General features: G+C 42.0%; 5 protein-coding genes across 5 annotated transcripts in view; 3 read left to right on the top strand and 2 right to left on the bottom strand.

Moving 5' to 3' along the window:
* Nucleotides 1-5,653, top strand: part of LOC126563594 (protein vein) — a 28,636-nt gene extending 22,983 nt beyond the window's left edge. The window contains exons 3-6 of the mRNA XM_050220240.1: nt 80-204; nt 405-519; nt 748-851; nt 5,549-5,653. Of these exons, the coding sequence (XP_050076197.1) occupies nt 80-204; nt 405-519; nt 748-851; nt 5,549-5,634 (430 nt within the window). The 3' untranslated portion in view covers nt 5,635-5,653. The remainder of the gene's footprint in view (nt 1-79; nt 205-404; nt 520-747; nt 852-5,548) is intronic.
* Nucleotides 1-18,756, bottom strand: part of LOC126562251 (tubulin alpha-8 chain-like) — a 395,370-nt gene that overhangs the window by 285,188 nt on the left and 91,426 nt on the right. The window lies entirely within an intron of this gene.
* Nucleotides 8,087-9,216, top strand: LOC126562958 (uracil phosphoribosyltransferase homolog). The gene is made up of 4 exons (XM_050219563.1): nt 8,087-8,246; nt 8,475-8,667; nt 8,740-8,907; nt 9,007-9,216. The coding sequence occupies exons 1-4, from the start codon at nt 8,110-8,112 to the stop codon at nt 9,187-9,189; spliced, it is 681 nt and encodes a 226-aa protein (XP_050075520.1). The 5' UTR covers nt 8,087-8,109; the 3' UTR covers nt 9,190-9,216.
* Nucleotides 9,960-11,927, bottom strand: LOC126561865 (pescadillo homolog). Its single transcript, XM_050218215.1, has 2 exons — nt 11,907-11,927; nt 9,960-11,795 (listed from the first exon to the last, which is right to left on the bottom strand). The coding sequence occupies exons 1-2, from the start codon at nt 11,925-11,927 to the stop codon at nt 9,960-9,962; spliced, it is 1,857 nt and encodes a 618-aa protein (XP_050074172.1).
* On the top strand, nt 16,817-18,666 carry LOC126562382 (1-acyl-sn-glycerol-3-phosphate acyltransferase gamma-like). The gene is made up of 4 exons (XM_050218886.1): nt 16,817-17,022; nt 17,099-17,631; nt 18,079-18,436; nt 18,521-18,666. Exons 1-4 carry the CDS (start codon nt 16,839-16,841, stop codon nt 18,664-18,666), a joined length of 1,221 nt encoding a protein of 406 aa, XP_050074843.1. The 5' UTR covers nt 16,817-16,838.

Here is an 18,756-nt window from a genome sequence, read left to right as displayed (position 1 = left end):
GTGCGACCTCTTCTCTCCATCTTGAAGCGTCCGCGTGAGTTCATTTTAAAACCCCCGACTGCACTCTTTACATTCGCAGGAAGCGGTCTGTGCTCATCTTTAACGCCAGCACGGCAGACTCTGGAGAGTACGAGTGTCGGGCTAAAAATAGGTACAACAATTCGTCCGTCTTCAACTCGACGCACGTTAAAATTACCTTGCCAAGTAAGTATCGCCAGCTTTGTCTGTGTCGGTCGGTGCCTGTTGTTTAGTAGACCGAAGGCGTGCACAGTCTCGCACAGCCCCGGACAAGGTAGTGGTGTCGCACGCCATTATGTCAATGCGTAACAAAACTGTCACCGTGTACGATCGATCTATATGTACTATATTAAAGTCGCCTTTTTTTGTTATTTACACTTTTGCAGAAGCGACCATTCCGGCGGTTCACATGCGGGCCTGCGCCGACAGCCATCGGGACGATTTCTGCCACAATGGCGGCACTTGCTTCAGCATTGACAGCATCGGGGAGATGGGTTGCCAGTAAATATACATTTGATAACATGTTGTTTTTTTTTCCCTATATAAACACTGCTAATATACTGCCAATTACTAACTACTACTTCAGTAGCTTAGGACGCAACTAACGAGTGAAAAGAGTCTCCCTAAAAAAGACAATTTTAATCATGCTTACTAATACACAACTAAATTCCTCAGTTCAGTTCCTAATTGTTCTTCTCTTCCTGTCTTTTTCCTTTCCACGCTCGGCAGCTGTGTAGCGGGATTTTCCGGTTTTCGGTGCGAAAACAAGGACAGTGAAATCCAGTCGGTCCCGTCGAACAAGCAGCAGGACTGTACATCACAGCGATACGCAGGTTATTATTGCTAAATAAGGCTTTATCAACATCAACAAAAAAAAACCCGCACCAAACAACAACAAAACCCAAACAAACGAACATAATTTGATACTCTTGTCCCGATTAACCACTGCCGGGTGTGGGGCACGATGCGTGAAAAATGTGATTCCGCTAGCAAAAGGCCCAAAAGTGCACGAAGGGGTCCAAACGATAAAATCTTGACTTAAACAATGTTTAGGGCTAGGAAGATGTGAGAGAACCTAAATTTTAGAAGACGCATTTTTTTTTTCGCGTGTGTGTGACGATTCTTTGACACCTCGAGCATCGACATTCTGAACATATACAACACACACACACACACGCCCCCATCTATCTCTATCGGTTCGGTGTATTCGGGATTTGTGCGCGTTTGCGGCAATTAGTCAGCGAAAAACCAAAAATTAACACTAGTAGAACACTGTTGTCTAGAGATGTAGCGCAACATAAAACCACGGTGATGTACGTTCGAAAATGCATGATAGCAGGTAAGCCAGCGCAGCCAGCCAACGAACCATCTAACGGACGGCACCGAACAGCTCCCGTCAATATCCCGTCGTTGAAGGGAGGGAGGAAGGGTGTGCTTTGTACATATATATACCAATTGTAAATGGGAGCATCATAGAGGACTCTGCATCGAGCGCAACCTTCTTCTAATCAGAGTTGCAACATCGATGCATCCAAAGCAAATCATCCAATCCAATGCATCCTCAGAAGATAACAGAAAAACAAACAATGTGTAGATTTAACAAATTTATTTTTTTAGGAGAACGACAAACAAAATTTAAAAAAAAAAACGAGAAAACGAGTTAAAAGAAAAAAGAGAAATGGAAAAGAAGAGAAAACGAGGGACAAAAAAACTGTGCACTATGAGAAGAAAAGTTGATAGTACAAATTTGTGTATAATGTATAAAGTGAAACTTATTTATTTGTTTTATGTTTACGTAAGAGAGAGAAAGAGCGAAAGGTACGTGCCGGAAGGCAGGGCAATGAAACTCCGTATGAAACCGAACAAATAACTAAGGATAGTAGTTAATATTGGAGAAGCGAAACAAGAACAAAAAACGGATAGAAGCAATAATAAAATAGCAGCAAAATTTAGCAACCGATACGGCAACAGAACAACACTCCTATTTTTGTCGGGCCACAGAAGAAAGGCTAACATATTGTTACTTAAGAGAAACAACACAAAAGAAAAGAAACAAAATCGAAAGCAATAAAATAAAAACTATCCTCCCCCCACCATACTTCAATAGTAAATCTGAGGAAAGTGCTTCAATCAACCACATTACTTAAAACAAAAAGACATTCCAGTTTATGTTGGATACCGCAAGACTAGAAGCGATCGAAAATAGAAAAGAAAGCTTTTAGAAGGGGCCATAAAAACTAAACACACACACACGCGCACAAGCATTAGATCAGCACACACTCACACACTTATTGGTTCTCAATGGTAGAGTGTTTGTACGGGCAAAATAAAAGGGGAGAATTGGTGTTAGTAGTTTTTGTGTTTTGTTGACATTACTAATCAATTATTACATTAGAAATTACATTGCTAAGGAATTTCATCTCCAAAATGCACCAACACTTACAGTGAGCGCCAATAACGTAAGACCATTTTTATGTCCACTTGTCAAAAAGCTAATTTCGATACTTCCACAAGCCATAGTGACTTTGCCTAATTTAGAAAAAGCGCCCAGACTGTCATTGTGTCTTTACATGGCAGGACCGGCAGACAGGCAGGAAGGTTCAAATCTTATACAGATCGTTCGCTTGTAGTGCGACCTGACTATCTAACTACGTGGTATCGCCAGTCTAGTAAGTCATTTCGATGGCCGGCGTAATCAGAAGGGTCGTTGAGCCAAAAAAGAAGATGATCAGCAGCATCTGAACTATCTACAGATTTTTTCATTTTTGCTTTAAAGTTCAACAATGATTGTGTAATGATAAAAATCCTGATATATTTTAAAAAAAATCAATTTTTTAAAGTCTAATTTTAATTGGTTTACATAGCCAATCCTTAAGTTTAAAAATGTAAAAAATGCACAAAACTATAAAGAGGTTTTTGGTTCGATTTTAAAATTATGAAAAATATTCCACAAAATTCAAACCGAGTAGATTTGTTAAAAATTGGCTTACCATGCTCATTTTTAATCACCTCACCTCCTGATGTGCAACAGCTGGTGGTCTTATTTTACTGTCGATCACTGTAGATATTTGAATAGAATCAAGTAATTCGACCGTTAAAAATAAAATGTCAACCAAACAAACGCTTTTTGAATTCATTACAAGACCGGTTGGGTAGGATCTGTTACATTTGTATTCTTTTTCTTCTATTAATTTGACTTATAATTGTGCAAAATAGTTCCTCAAAAGGTCAGAATTAACACGGTGTGGTGTGTAGTAATAGCCTTTTTATCTAAAAAAAAAATGTTCGTTTCAACTGTCACCCCAACTGTCCCCCCGCTAAGGACGCCAAGTACTACGTTGCATTTTCCCAACGTTGCTCATCTACTACTAATATTATACAACACAACACAACACAAAAATCTCAACAAATCACTCACCAAACAACAAGGATGTGCGTAATTATTACAGCTTTTTGGGGACCATAAGGTGCAGGTTTTGGTGTTTTCTGTGAAACTCTTTCATCATCCCTTTGTAGAAGCCTTCTCTCCACAGTGAAACGTTCAAGTGTTCGCCCGCCCGAAAACAAAAAAACTTCCGTGCCCGTGAAAATGGCAGAATCAAAATAAAATGTTTTGAAAAACATGAAAAGAACACATGCAATGTTACCAAAACTCTGTTGTGGCACTACGCGCGCGCGCGCACACACACAAAAACAGGGGTAGCAAAAGTAGTCAAATTACGGTTGAAATGTGCGATCATTTAAAGAAGTGTATTGGCAAGGATCAACATACTTTTCGGATGATTTAACATCCTGGCCGCAAAGTAGTTTGATATAAGGTGAGCCGCCAGCGGCAGCAGCAGCAAAAGCAGCAGAATAATCCTTATAAACAAATTACTTCTTACTGTAAATAAATGATTAAAGAGTAGATGAATAGAAGAAATTCTCGTTTTTTTTTTCTAATTCCATACAAAAGCACAAGCACACGAGTATTATGAACAAGCAAAACAATTGCCAATACGACGCCATGCAAAAATGCTAGATATTGTGAGAGGCATCGCTAGTCCTACTGAAAAAAGGCTTAAAATAAGGAGAAGTATGGTTAACAACACAGTGTTGCACCGACTTGTTGCTTGTAGCGTGAGTATAGCGGATGTTTGTGTTTGATCGCAACCAAAAAAAATGATGATAAGGACGCAATTCAAACTGTCAAGAGAGTGTAGATATAATCGAAAGTCTAATGCAAATCGCCATTTCTCGAAGCAAAATGCAACAAATACGCGTGGCAACAATAAAGAACAAGGTAGATCTATAAAGAAGGCTTTTGGTTTGTTTTGTTTTTGAAATTTGCTCGCTTGGATAACTGAGGAACAAACTTCAGCTCGGATCTCCAACTTTTACCACTGGTCCAATTAAGGCCACTGCCAAACACAGCGGAAGCAACACGCTTTTCCAATGGACACAAAGAAGACGGATGGCCAAAGTCATAAGTGCTTTGCAAAGCTCACAGACAGAGACCATTTGAATTGGCAAACAATTGCCCTGCGGTACCATCCCTGTCGGCCACCGAAGGTGAGCGCAATTGACGTTTTTCTTTGTAAAACTTTCTTTCTAATGCTGTCCGCATCTTATTAGCACTAATATTTGGATTCTATTTTTGCAAGTAAAACCAACCTTTTCTAATAACTTAACTAATACTATCTCACATGTGTAAATACGCTACTGCTACTGCTACTACTGTATTTGTGCGAATAACAACTGCGATTTCTTCTAATCAAAAACACTATCACTTCCAATTAACACTACTAAACCTGGGCAAGAACATAACACGGAATGAATATAATTTTTCAAATGTTGAAAAGTGTGTCTGTGTATGTGTGTGTATGTGTGTTTTAATCTTATTTGCGTTATGCAATCAAACAAGCAAAGTAAAATGGGAGCTAATTGTAGAAAATGCAGGAAACTGCATGATACTGTCATTGTTCATGCAAAGAAGAACAAAAACTAGGCTAGAATTTAAAAAAAATTACAAGCAAAGAATGAAATAATTAAACGAAAGTAACGTTAGTAAAAACAAAATATTACAAAAAGAAGTAAAAAATTGGAAGAAAAAGTTCACAAAAGAAAAAGAAAAGCAAAGTCATAATTCTAAATAAGAAAGTACTAAAACAAAAAGAGTAAGATTTTTTTTAATTGCAGAAAATAGACCAGTTTTCTAACGAAAAAAAATTGAACTTTTGGCTAAAATAAGAAATGAAAAAGCTACCAAAAAAAGGAAAATGAAAAAATGAATCTTCAACCGCCATGTCATGCTTACAGAGGACATGTATTAAGCATTAATGTAACAAACGAAGATGTCCTTACACTAACCCAGCTTCCGGTTCCGTTCACTAACCAAATGTGAAGCGCGGTTCTTTCTTGTCCAACATAACTTGTGTCTTTTTCTATCTGTTTTGTTTTTTTTATTTTATTCGTCTCACTACCACCACTAATATCTGTGTGTTTGTGTATGTATGTGTGTGTTTTTTCTTTATTTCACCCTCATTCGCAGGGCGCCTGTACACCGAATGTATGGACTTTTTCGTGATGGATTCTCCAGCACCGGCAATGTACGAGTACGATGAGGAGGAAAATTAAAGTTCTTGTGATATGTGGGGCGAAGATGGACGGAAGGAGCGGGATGGACTGGGCGACAAAACTGGGCGGCTGCTAGGCAGCGGGCAGTTCGATACTCAAATTCCTTTCATTCAACGTTGCATTGCGCTCATATAATTCTAGCATCCATAACCAATTGGGCCAGTAAACTACTCCCATGCCATGTACGGCGGCGCACTGTTGCTGAGCACTACTGAAGCAACGAGTAAGCAGCAACTTAGCAAGTAAAGATATTCTCTCTCCCTTTCTCTGTGTATGTGCTTTCGGTGTCAAAACGATGAAGTGAAAAATAAAGCGCGGAAAAATGATAAAATGGCAGAATAGTTGTAAGCCTTTGCTATAAGCGAGCAAACAGGTTATGTTTTCATTGTCTTCGTGTTGACGCGCGCACCACAGTACGATTAGCAACAGCAACACATTGAAAATACCAAAGAATGTATATAGTTAAAGACAACGCGTTCAATAAACGATAACGATCGTGAGAAAACAGAAAAAAATAATTAATGTCGCCAAGCAAGCCTTTTCTGTGTTCTGTTAAATTAAAGACGCATGAAATACGCAAATAAATAAATAATAAAATAAATATGAGAACAATAATATGTATTTTAACTTACAACAGTGCTCTAATTTTTTTAACATTAAAAACAACTAGTGTGTTTTCTTTGAAATTGTAAAATGGAAAGAAAATCAACTCATATCTACTATGAAAATTTTTCAAGAATTCAAAATTCCATAATATGTTCATTTCAATTACATATCTAAAAGGAGTAACATGGTTGTATGTTGGCCCAATGGAGGCGCATGGTACGTCGTACGGTGTCACGTTTTATATCCTTTCACAGCAGCAAAAACGATTTTCTCACATTATAGCGAATATATATGTATGTATGTTTGAGACAATTCCAATGAAAATATATTGAAACACAATACCCAATGCTAATTCATTTCTTCATGCTTGGATGAAAGGTTAAGTCAAACAAAATGTTCTCTGCTTAGGCAGGGTTGGCGAACTCTCTTTATAACTACCACCCCGTATATGGTGTGCTGTATCTTTAGCACAAAATTGGTTATCACTTTTTATCGATTTGTATCAATCCAGTAGTTCCTAATATTTAAGAAATAATTCGCCAAGTTTTCTATCATGCATTTACAATAAATTTAAAGAATGGTTTAACAAAAATTCAGTGGAATAAAAATGAAAAATTGTCGTTTTCTACGGTAGAATAAGATAATTCTCGTGCTGTACAATACTTAACATTCTTGCTAAGAGGTTGAGTTGTACATAATACACAAATGTCATCAAGACTATTTAAGCCTCGTAGTAAAAAAAACAACCCCGAAGGTTAAAATGGCAAAGATCATTTTAAAAAATTGCTGACGGCTTGCCAAAGAATCAAGCGGCAAAAACCTTGAGTTGGAGTTTGATCGTATCATGAGCATGGCCTCGAACGATCCAGACAAATCATCTATTTTAGAGTTGCAGATAATGGCCCTTGATTATAGCGTCTGGTAAGTAAGCAACGGGATAATTTTAGAACACAATGTCAAAAAATATGCGTACAGAAACGGTCCAAAATTAAATATAAAATATAACAAATTTAACTGATATAAAAATAAGTTTGCTTACATGACAACAAAATTTTAAAAAATACAAAATTGAAAAAAAAAAACGATTCCGTAGCACGAAAGCAGAGAAAATGGTGGCCACTCAACCTCACACTATACACCCGCCAGGACACATGCCGTCAAACAACCCCGTTCGACGGGAAGCAACCCCGTCAAAACTGACAATCAGTTCCGAATGCCAAACTAATACCAACAATGAATGCAGTCGGCCCCGAACAGAGCATACGTTTGGACGTTGTACCGCAACGGTTTGTGCTGGGTTTTCGCAGTGGCAAAATGAAATCATCCTAAACCCGTGGGCGTCCCAAAACAGGATCGAAGCGCGGAAAAACCCAGCAGTATCTGGTTCGAGTGGCACACGTGGCACACTAACAGCAGCATCAGTTGTAATTAAGTGCTTACAGTTTTCACACCCTCCTTCTACCCATTCTCGCCTCCCAACGCTCTGAGGCGGTGAAGGACGACGGATACACGCGTGTCTGTCTGGCCCGGCACGACCTACATTGACGCAAAACATTACACACACACGCACAAATGTCCGGTGTGTTCCGGTAAATTGTAAGCACAAGCGAGCGAAAGAGAAAGGTGTGTGAAGGTAGAAATCACACTACAGTTTCTCCGTACCCTGCCGGCAACCTACCGGAAACCCTTGCCCTCACACGCACATCGGAGTGTGGTTAAAGTGCCATATCATACATACAGTAGCAGCTGCATTACTTACGGAATTAATTAAAGAAGTTCAACCGTCGCTAGCGCAGCGCCAGCTAAAAATCCAATACGCAAATCTAAATCTACTGAGACTTGCTTACTTTGTGTGCACAGCAAAAAAAAATGTGCAGCGCCAACGAAAACAATGGTACCACGTCGCCATCGGTTCTGTCGGAAAATCCGCGCGACTACGGCAATAACATGAAGATATTGGATCCCAACGACCAAATCAAGGAACTGCAGACGATCATCCGCGACAAGTAAGTAAACCGCGTGACACACACGAGGAAAAACATGATCACGATGATGATCATACACGCATCTCGTTTTTCACGCACACAACGGACACGCGCATTCAATGCATTTCGCACCGGGTGGAATGGTGGTGACGATACAGGAACCCTGTGATTCAACAAAACCCATGTCTCACACACATTTTCCTCCACTTTTACTTCCGTTCCGGATCGGTTGCCGGGTTTTAATTTTAGAAACACCACGCGGAGCGACTTCAAATTTTATGCCGACCGGCTGATCAGGCTGGTGATCGAGGAAAGCCTTAACCAGCTGCCGTACTCCGACTGTTCCGTTATCACACCGACCGGTGCAATCTACGATGGGTTGCGATATCGATCCGGAAATTGTGGCGTTTCCATTATCAGATCCGGCGAAGCGATGGAGCAGGTAGGGGTTCAACTAAAAAAAAAACTGCCTTTCTTAAACACAATTCTGAATAATTATGTTAATCCACCCCAGGGATTGCGAGATTGCTGCCGATCGATACGCATCGGTAAAATTTTGGTAGAATCCGATGCCGAAACGCACGTCGCCAAGGTGGTGTACGCACGATTTCCAGACGACATTGCCCGGAGGCAGGTTTTGCTAATGTACCCAATAATGGCCACCGGCAATACAGTCATACAGGTGCGCAAGATCAGCAACAACAAAAATGTGTATATGTGTAAATATAACCAAAGCAAACCTACCTTTTTCTTACGGTCTCTCGCTCCTCTCCTTCTTCAGGCGGTCAGCGTGTTGAAGGATCACGGTGTCAAGGAAAGTTCGATCATTTTGTCCAATCTGTTCTGCACACCGATAGCGGCCCGGATGGTTGTGACCGCCTTTCCCGACCTTAAGATACTAACCTCCGAGCTGCATCCGGTCGCACCGAACCATTTCGGCCAGAAATACTTCGGCACGGACTGAGAGAGTGGGAGAGAGCGACAAAGCGGACACGTGGTAGGAGCGTTCACAACAATCCCCCTCTTCTCGTTATGGCCAACACTGGGCGTTTTTGGTGCAACATTTTATTTAGCGTTTCTGCGCTAGAAAAAAAGGATGATGCCCAGAAGAAACAAACAACCCCTTAATGATGTTGTACTTAGTTTCCTCAAATCCGGCCACGCGCAGCCTAATCAAATACTTAAGCAAAAAAGGAGCTGGATTGTGTATGATCGATGTGCGTGCTAGCTTACCTTTCCGATCCAATCGTTCGGCGTAGACTGGCAGCGTGGAGAAGAATGATCATGAACAGATGAAGACAGCGAAGGACAAGGTACGGTTGCTATACTACAGCGGCTACTGCGGTACTGTTGTGCAGGATGATGGAAGCGCCTAAGCTTTAAAGTAATGGAATTAGAAACAAAAACCAGATTTATAAATTCACTGTCACGAAACGAGAGTTCATAGCGTTTCGCCCGGTGTTAGTAGGAGTCGATACGTTAGCAAATATGTAATAAGGCATATGATATATATATAAAAAAGCTGTTCATAATATACATACATTTTAAAAGTGCGCAATCGTACGGCGGAAATATTCGGATGTTAACAGCTTACTTGGATCGCTTGCGATGTTTGTGTGTTGCGTGTTTGTTGGTATTGTATAGTTAAGAGAAGAGACATGTTTATTATTCTTTTCTCCCGGGCAACAGGAGAACAACTTAATATTAGAATATGGAAAACGGTCGTCGAGTGTTCTAGGCCAAAATTTCCTTCCGCTGTTTCTTCTGCTTCTCGACCTGTTCCGCTTTCTTTTTCTTCTCAATGCGGGCTCGCTTTTCCGCCAAGAATTTGGCTTCCTTTTCGGACTTTTTCCTGGACTCCATCATCAGCGAGTAAAGCTTGCGATGTTTCGATTTTACCATACGGGCACGCAGTGCTTCCTCGTGCTTGGTAAGTTTCTGCTGTTCTTCCGCATTTTCCTTGTACACTTTACCCGGTCGTACGTTCATACCTTTTGGTTTTACCGATTTCTGTTCTTGCTGGTCATCTTCTACTGCAGGTTGATTCTCTTGTTTGCCATTTTTGTCCGGCGCGGATGTGTTTTCCTCCTTACCGCTGTTTAGCTGATCCGTTCGTTCGTCATTGTATGCTTTCAGTAGCGCATATTCCTGCTTTAGCTGTTCCTCTTCCGGATCCAGCAATTCCTCATCGTCCGAAATTCGTTCCTGTTCATCGTTCACTTCCGCTGGTTCAAACTTTTCGTTCGCTTCTTCATCCTCTTGGGCGCCATTGCGCAGGGCCAGCTCTTCTGGTGGCACGTACTGTGCTCTGCTGTTAGTGAACGGTGAAAGATGCGGTGGCAGTACTGCACCGATAAAGTATTTGTTCGTGGGAAGCAATCGTCGCTGATTGACACTATCGAACAGCCACTGCGGTTGGATGTAATCGCGCGAAATGTACTGCTTTTCCAAGCAGGGCCGATCGACAATCTGGTGCGTTATCGTTTCATCACTCTCGTCGAACGTTGCGCCCGCAAACATAGTTTTGTCCCACGAAACCTTACCACCAAAGCAGCGAATAATAAACACCAACGGTTCACGAGGTACCTCCCGGTTCAGGAAAAATTTAAGCCCCTTAAACAGTGTCTTCAGTTTGTTCACACTTTGCGCTTCCTGTCGGATCTCGTTTACGTGCGGCAGATCCTCATCGTTACCCGTCCATTCGAGCAACTCGGGTTCCTCCGTCTCACCACTACCACCACCATCCGAGCGTAACAAATCCACGTTCAGTGCCGCAATACGTTCGGACACGAATTTTTGCTCACTGCTCATCGTTTCCTCCGAATCAAGCGCCTGGGAAAACTGTGGCGGATACACCAGATTTACCGAATGGTACAAACGGAAGTTGATGAATCCAGCCATCACGATGAAAAAGTCACCAAACGATTTCATAATGCTCAGATCGACCATCTCGCCACGGTGCGGTGCGTACGGGAAGTAGTGCGGGACAATCCACGTCACCGTTTGGCCCTTAATTTCGGCCTGAAAATAATAACCCTTGATCGAGATGAAAACCTTCCGCAAGGCCTGTGCCGCAATGATGTAGTGCATAAACTCCACCGTCAGCCGGCGGCTCATGCGTGTCAGCTCGCGGGTAATAATTTTCGTTGCCGGAAACGTGCTAAACATGAACAGCAGTGTCATACAATCGTCCAGTTCCTTGATCGCATCGATAAACGTCGGATAGCGTTCCTTTACGATGTGATCCAACTTTAGCTGCGGATAATTATGCAGACGTATGTCCCGCAGACTCATGTTCTGTTTTGCCGCCGCATGTTTGATACGACGGTTGAAGATTTTTCGATCGCGCAACGTCCACACGATCGGTTCGTGCAGCAGGAAGGTAATGTCCTTCTTGTGGTACAGAATTCTTAGCTCCTTCGAACCGTGTTGCGCCCGGGCGCGGTTTTTCGGTTCACGCGGATAGACACCCTTGAGAATGCAAAGCTGGCGGAAATCTTGGATTTTAAGCTGCAACTTTCGCATGGCGGCACGGCGCGTGTAGTACATGGCACCTTCGCCAGATTTGAACTGGAAAATCGTGCGGAAACAAAGGGGAAATCCCAATGAATTAACATTTATTTACATCTCCGCAGCATGTGGTGTGTATGCCACCACCACATAACCTCACTTTGCACATACCTTGTGGTTTCGTTTCACCATCTTTATGAATTAAACGTAACCGACACAATTCTGATTTGCAGAGGTGCCAACAAGCACACCGGTACCGATAAACTTTACGAAAACTATTGTTTTTAACGTAAAAATGCACTTTTCACGGGAGCCACACAAATTCCTGCACCGCACTGGCCGTGCGCTAGGAAAGGAAAAGGTTTGTTGTGACTTTTCTTTTCGAACCAAAACGTGCTCAGTTCGAAACGTCACCACAAAATGTCACCATGCGTTCAATAGGATCTTTCGGGGAGTGCGAATTTTCAATAATCAATTTTTTTTTGTCAAGAATTATCGTGAATGATATGAAATTGTGAAAAGAAATTTTATTTTAATTTGCTTGTTATCTTGTATATTTCTTTTATTGTACAAGATATATAACAGATATTATTTTATTTCGAAAAAAGGTAAACCCTACAAGACCACACACTCATCGGGCAAATGACAGCACATACCAACACGAACACACCGCTGCAAATTCAGTAAACAGTTCACGAAACGGAGCAGAAGACAAAACATCACCGTAAGTTAATCAGGAGGGCTAAAACAATATTAAACCAGATGACCATCAGCTGTTAGTTCTCTTCAGGCAGGGCAAAAAAATAGCACAAAGTTAGATTTAGTGCGTAGCATCTGCGAAACAATTGTGTATCCAGGTACCCTCAGCTTTACCGGTGTTAATCTGTGCCCATCGAAACGATAAGAAGAGGAAGAAGTCAATTCCCTTTTTCTGCTCCTCGCACTGCACATCGTCGGTCGAAGGGTTGCAGTAAGACCCTTGTCGTCATCATTTTTTTCTGGTGAAATTGCATTGAAAGCAGAAAACAGTGCGTGAGTGAGCGTGAGCCAAATCGAGCAGAATCGATCCCGAAATCCGATCGATTGCGTAGAAAAGCGAACCGAACCACGTTTACCTGGCTTGTTGCGTAGTTAGAAGGGTGGTCGTCCTTCAATCCCTCTTCCTAGCGGCATTTACATCTTCCGGGCTTAAAACAGTGTCAACAGGCTAGAGGTGTGTGTAAAGCTTTTTGGCTAAAAAATCGATGCTATTCGGCCAGAAATAAGGAAGAATCCAGCTGTATCGCACACTTTCCATCACACACCACACGTCGGACGGGTTGATCCAATAAGCGGGAAATAGAACGGAACCAACCCAAGTGAATACCCGTTTTCATTCGACCCCAAAAATCCAAAGGCAACTACGGACGATGTAACGCAATAGCGATAAAGGCGGTTTGTTACGGTTTTTTTTAACACGTTACCACCCCTATCATGCATCCGTTTGGAATTGTTGCATGCCACATACGTGTACGTATACGGTTATGGAGGGGGGGAGGGTCTAAAGCTTCTGGGTCCCCCAACCACCCCTCATGCAGTGTGTGCAGACCATAATCATTTCCGTCCAAGCACGTACCGAATGTGCAATTATAAATTCCACTCAAGTTCAACCCGATAATGCACTTTGAACGCTGGTTGCTAAGGGAAACTACACGAAAACAAGCCTCCTGGATTATTGCAGACATCTTCTTTTTATCCGTAAAAAGTGACGACTGGCAAAAAAATGAAATTCGCTAGGGGAGTGGACCATTAAAATCGATGATTAGTTTTCCCGCTTCGTACAGACGTCGCTGCATCGGTTGCACTTGTTGCAGATCTCTCTCGCTCTCGACCACAGGGCGTCGCGATGCAATAGTGAGGCGGGCCGTTACGTCACCATGGACTTCGCACGAGTTTCGAGTTCTTTCTCGGTACAAGCAAAGTCAGCAGCGCCCCTTGTTACGCAGTAGTTAATGCTTGACCGAAAAGGGATATTTGCAGTGTAAGCGGAGAGGGTCTTAGCTTTGGACGGGTGTAATTACGCACGTTCGTACCGCCGGTTATCCGGAAGCATTAGTTTAAGGTCAATGAAATTTGCATGCCAAAAAAACTCTTCCCATTCTGTATGTTTGATATGCCATACTGTAACGCCGGTAAGCAATCAGCAACAGATTTGTTTATGTCGGCGTTTTTTCTTTGTTCGGTTGCGTACAGATAGTGAGACAGGATTGCCAGCTTCCGATAACTGCTGACAGGCGGCGGGAACATGATACGAACACGCCTAAAAGGCATCATAAAATCCCGTCTATCGAGCGGTTTGATTTTTGCTTCCCTTTTTTCTCCATTCAAGTGATTGATGGTGATGTGGTTTTTGATTGATTTACTATCAGCAACAACGCATAGGTTGTCTGTATACACGGTTGCACACCATGTCATATATTTATGATAACACAACAGCATAACGTGACTGCAGGTAGCTTCTGCTGTCCTTATAGGAATTTAAATATTAATGCATGATTGAAGCAAAAATTTATGTTTGGACCGGTTCAAGAAATGGAGATGATGATTCTTCTCCATTCTTCTGCCATGATTGCTTGCTTGCGCGCCAAGCTATCCGTTTGCGTGTGTATGTTTGTTTTTCTTTTTCCCGTATGTATCGATAACATCATCGTCATTCAGTTGATATCATCGAAGCCACCCGTCGAGCTACGAACACAAATGGAGTGCAAAGTCCCTCCAGCTAAGCAGATTAAGGCCCGATGGCGCGTGCTATGATTTAACACTTGGCGGGGACCTTTATCTGGCAACAGTGAGGCAGAATCTGGTGCTCGGTAGCTGAATGGATGATGAATTCACATTTCCACACCTTTACTATTATTGTAATGACTTTAATTAATTTATTTTATCTTTTTCTTTCGTATGTTTTTAGCGTTTGAACACGCAAACAAAGCGAGAACAAGAGCCTACTACAATCAACAAGTAGGACTAAATCGTTGCTAATTTGCATTAAATTTGAATGCTTAGCAACGTGGGATTAGATCCAATTTACCTACGAAATTATTTTAAACCGGTTGGGCGCACACCTCCGGTATGTGTGAATGAGTATTTATTTTAATTGTTGGATTTTAGACTAGCGAACCATGCGACACAATACAGCAGAGTTTATTATTTAGAAAAATGGTTTATCTGTCCTTCTACTGCACATGTAATCTTACGTATGAGAGTTTCCCCTGAGCAGCAAATAGCTCGTATGCACTATAATTGTAGAAGAATACTCTAAAGATAACAACGTATTATTGTAAAAGGAACATAATTGGCTTTATAATCCAAAAAAACCCAATGGTGTTATGTTTCACCACGAAAGCGTCTCCTATAACGTCTTGATCACAGCATGATTGGAACAGACTTCCAATTGAAGCTTGCCCAATAAATCGATTGGTCGCGACTGAGGTCAGTTTGGATTAACTTCGCTCAATTAATACGCCCAGGCTAGCTCATCGATAGCTTATTCATCATATATGTATAGTCATATTGAATTTTAGGTGCAAAACGATTGTTTTGCGGGTTTTAATCGATTGAATTGAGCAAATTAACTGTACACGGCAGACACGGAAATTATTCCACACGAAGTTCTTCCCTCTCAATACCTCTTAAGATAGCAATTTTTAAGATATTAAGATTATTATTATGGTATTAAGATTATGTATACAAATGAAGCATTAGGACGTTTGGGCATTGCATGAAAAAACGTTAAAATAACCCATTTTTTTAAAGGATATTTTATACCGGCATTAGTTCGCGTTGTTAGGTTTTTTATGGATTTGCATCCGCATAGCACAAAAACAGGAACTCACCCTTCGAATTCCATTCCAGAATTGATCCTTATCATGGTACACGAGCATGATGTTCTATTTTGGTATTAACCGTCTGGACTTGTCGATATCCACCTCCACATCCCATTTGTTGGTTAATCGAAAATAAAATCCGATAAAAAAAAGATATCGTAAATTTATCATGTCACCCATAGCCGCCCATTTTTTTACTTACGAGTGCCGGTAGTTAGGTGGAAAGTGTGAAAGTTAGTGCAGCACACACTTTACGGCAAGCGGCCCAAAAATTAATCAACATTCAGCTGATCAGCACGGATTAGCTGAAAACAAACACACAGGCCCCAGACCAGGCCATAACAAAAAAAGAACCGCCCGGCCTAGTACCTTTGTCTGGCTTGTTCCCGATGAAATGGATTAGTATGTGGCCACACTCTTATCGCTCGAGAGTAGCGATTCGATTTCGATGTGTGTGCGCTTTTGCGGTATATAATGGGGGAAGTTGTTGTTTTTTTGTCTTCTTCGTGACGTTTTTAAGCCGCAGCCGCAGTTTCTGGCATCCCCGGGGGCATCGAGATAAGCGTTCGATTCCGATGTGGCCGGCTAGTTGGTGTGGTAGGTTCGTGAGCATCAGAATCAGGGTTACCGATCCGTTGACACCTTCTTGTTTTAGTTCGTTTTCTTTCACAATTTATTGTTAATGTTAAAGCTTGTTTGAATAAGTTTTTAATTATACATCTTCTTCTTCTTCTTTTCTATTTTAGGATTTTAGAAAACGTTTTCCCCGCAACCAATCCCGGTCATCAGTAGCCGCAATGAAAGTGTAAAGCAAAGTCTTCTCATCCAAATATTCCATAAAAAAAAACGAGAAGAATCCAGTCGTCCCGTCCGGTGGCGGCGCAAATGTGCTACCAGCGAACAGTAAATAGTTCAGTGCATATAGTTTGGCTTATCTTATGATGGTTTAATGAGGCTCACCTAGGCCCCACGTCCGTAGTTGTTCGCCGTGCTCACAAGTAGTTGCCGTTCATTTAGGTTTCTCTGCTTTTGATTGATTTTAATTTTCGGGGATTGTTTTTCATACAAAAAGCTAAAATCTTTCGATAGTGAGATTCGTTTAGTGCGTTTTAGTTCGCTAGAAAAATAGGCAACACAAAAACTTAGTTAGTAGAAACCGTTTTCCCACAAAACATTGGGAAGAGAAGACACACAGTATATAAAAAAAAGGAAGGTGACGCTTTTAGCTGCCCGCTACACGATGGCAGGCTTTTTGTCGATGCTCAAGCAATCGACGCTTGTACACCTTTGCTTTGCAATTTCATTTTTCACGTCCGGATTGATCATCAACACCGTACAGTGCGTCCTCTATCTTGGGCTGAAACCGTTCAACAAGCATCTTTACCGAACGATCGGTTACTATCTATGTTATTCGTTCTACTCCCGTAAGTACACCACTCTCAGACAGCATTACAATCGAGGATTTACTAAAATTAATTCTTTTCGTTCCCCCTCCCTCAGAGCTCGTTTTTCTGGCCGACTGGTGGTCGGACACGAAGCTGAACGTTTACATTAGCGATGAGGACATGAAGTACTGCGGTTCCGAGCACGTTCTGCTCCTAATGAACCACACGTACGAGATCGACTGGCTGCTCGGGTGGATGTTCTGCGAGAAGGTGCGCGTACTCGGCAACTGTAAGGCTTACGCTAAGAAAGTCATCCAATACATCCCGACCATCGGTTGGGCGTGGAAGTTTGCCGAGTTTGTGTTTCTCGAGCGCTCGTTCGAGAAGGATCGTGAAACTATTGGTCGCCAGATTACCGAAATACTGGACTATCCGGATCCGGTGTGGTTGCTGCTGAATGCGGAAGGTACGCGTTTTACCGAGCAGAAGCATGAGGCGTCGGTCAAGTTCGCGCAGGAGAAGGGTATGGTACCGCTGAAGCATCATTTGATACCGCGTACGAAAGGTTTTACGGCCAGTTTGCCTTTCCTGCGGGAGAAGTGCCCGGCGGTGTTGGACATTCAGTTGGCGATTAGCAAAGATTCGAAGGTGAGTGTATGGTGTGTGTGTGTGCTAGTGGTAGGAACTCCGGAGTGGATTATTGAATCCACTTCAAGTCTGACGTAAAAAACTTGATTACTTCGAAGTCATCTGCTGATATTACTTCCGATTCAAAGCCGAAATCGACAGCGGTTTCGATTTCCCGTTTTGAATCCGAAGTAAAAAAAAGCATTTGCATCAGGCATTACTTAGGGCTATTCCAGAGTAATTACTCCGAATTAGCTCTGGAATAAACTCTGGAGAAATTACTTCGTATTAATCCGGAGTCAATTACTGATTTTACTCCTGATTGAATGCCGAAATCGAAATCACTGTCGATTCTGGAGTAATTCCACATTTTACCAAACAAACAAACAAAAGTATTTCTATCAGAAAGATATTGTCCAAATGGAAAAACAAGCTTTCTATTTAAATTTTGCTATTTTTGTTTTGAAGGTAAAACCAACCATTTTCAACATCCTGAACGGTAAGCAAATCGAGGCGCATATGTGTGTAAGACGCTTCCCCATCGCTATGATACCGACGAACGAGGCAGAAGCGGCCGACTGGGTGCAGGACCTGTTCCGCGACAAGGACCGGATGCAGGATAGCTTCCATCGTACGGGCAATTTCTTTACCGATTCCGATGTCGCCGAACGTCCCAAGTTGCAGCTACACCGTCGACCAACGACACTGATCAATACCGCGTTCTGGGTTGTCGCTACCCTGACGCCGATGATGTACTATCTGATGAAGTTGCTGTTCAGTGGCGAAATTTTGTACTTTTCGATCGGTGCAGGCATCATCTTTGCCTGTAAGCTATCCAATGCTGCAATCAATTTCCAACAAATAACTTAATTAATTCTTAATCTTATCGTTCCTTTTTGCTTCCTTACAGTTTACATGCTAATGGTGAAAGCGATCGGTATGTCGAAGATCAGCAAAGCCTCATCGTACGGCGCGGAAAAGCTAAAGAACGGCCACAGTCCCTCCCATGAACCATCGGCACCGGAAGCTGCTACCGAAACGGCGAAGGACAAGTAAAATGAGCGAGCAAAAAGCCTCAGCTATCGATATTGCGTAGTAGTTGTGTGTGGCCCGCAGAAATTATTTACACACCCACCCCATTGATAT

This window comes from Anopheles maculipalpis, chromosome 3RL (genome assembly GCF_943734695.1).
Source record: "Anopheles maculipalpis chromosome 3RL, idAnoMacuDA_375_x, whole genome shotgun sequence".
In the NCBI taxonomy this organism is placed as follows: Eukaryota; Metazoa; Arthropoda; class Insecta; order Diptera; family Culicidae; genus Anopheles; species Anopheles maculipalpis.
This window is presented reverse-complemented; position numbering and strand designations above follow the sequence as displayed.

Coding starts and splice junctions, on each gene's coding strand:
- LOC126562382 (XM_050218886.1), top strand. CDS start 16,839: ATGGCAGGCTTTTTGTCGATGCTCAAGCAATCGACGCTTGTACACCTT. Junction 17,023..17,098: donor ATGTTATTCGTTCTACTCCC/GTAAGTACACCA, acceptor CCCCTCCCTCAG/AGCTCGTTTTTCTGGCCGAC. Junction 17,632..18,078: donor CGATTAGCAAAGATTCGAAG/GTGAGTGTATGG, acceptor TTTGTTTTGAAG/GTAAAACCAACCATTTTCAA.
- LOC126561865 (XM_050218215.1), bottom strand. CDS start 11,927: ATGGTGAAACGAAACCACAAG. Junction 11,796..11,906: donor TGGTGAAACGAAACCACAAG/GTATGTGCAAAG, acceptor ACGATTTTCCAG/TTCAAATCTGGCGAAGGTGC.
- LOC126562958 (XM_050219563.1), top strand. CDS start 8,110: ATGTGCAGCGCCAACGAAAACAATGGTACCACGTCGCCATCGGTTCTG. Junction 8,247..8,474: donor CAGACGATCATCCGCGACAA/GTAAGTAAACCG, acceptor TTTTAATTTTAG/AAACACCACGCGGAGCGACT. Junction 8,908..9,006: donor CCGGCAATACAGTCATACAG/GTGCGCAAGATC, acceptor CTCCTTCTTCAG/GCGGTCAGCGTGTTGAAGGA.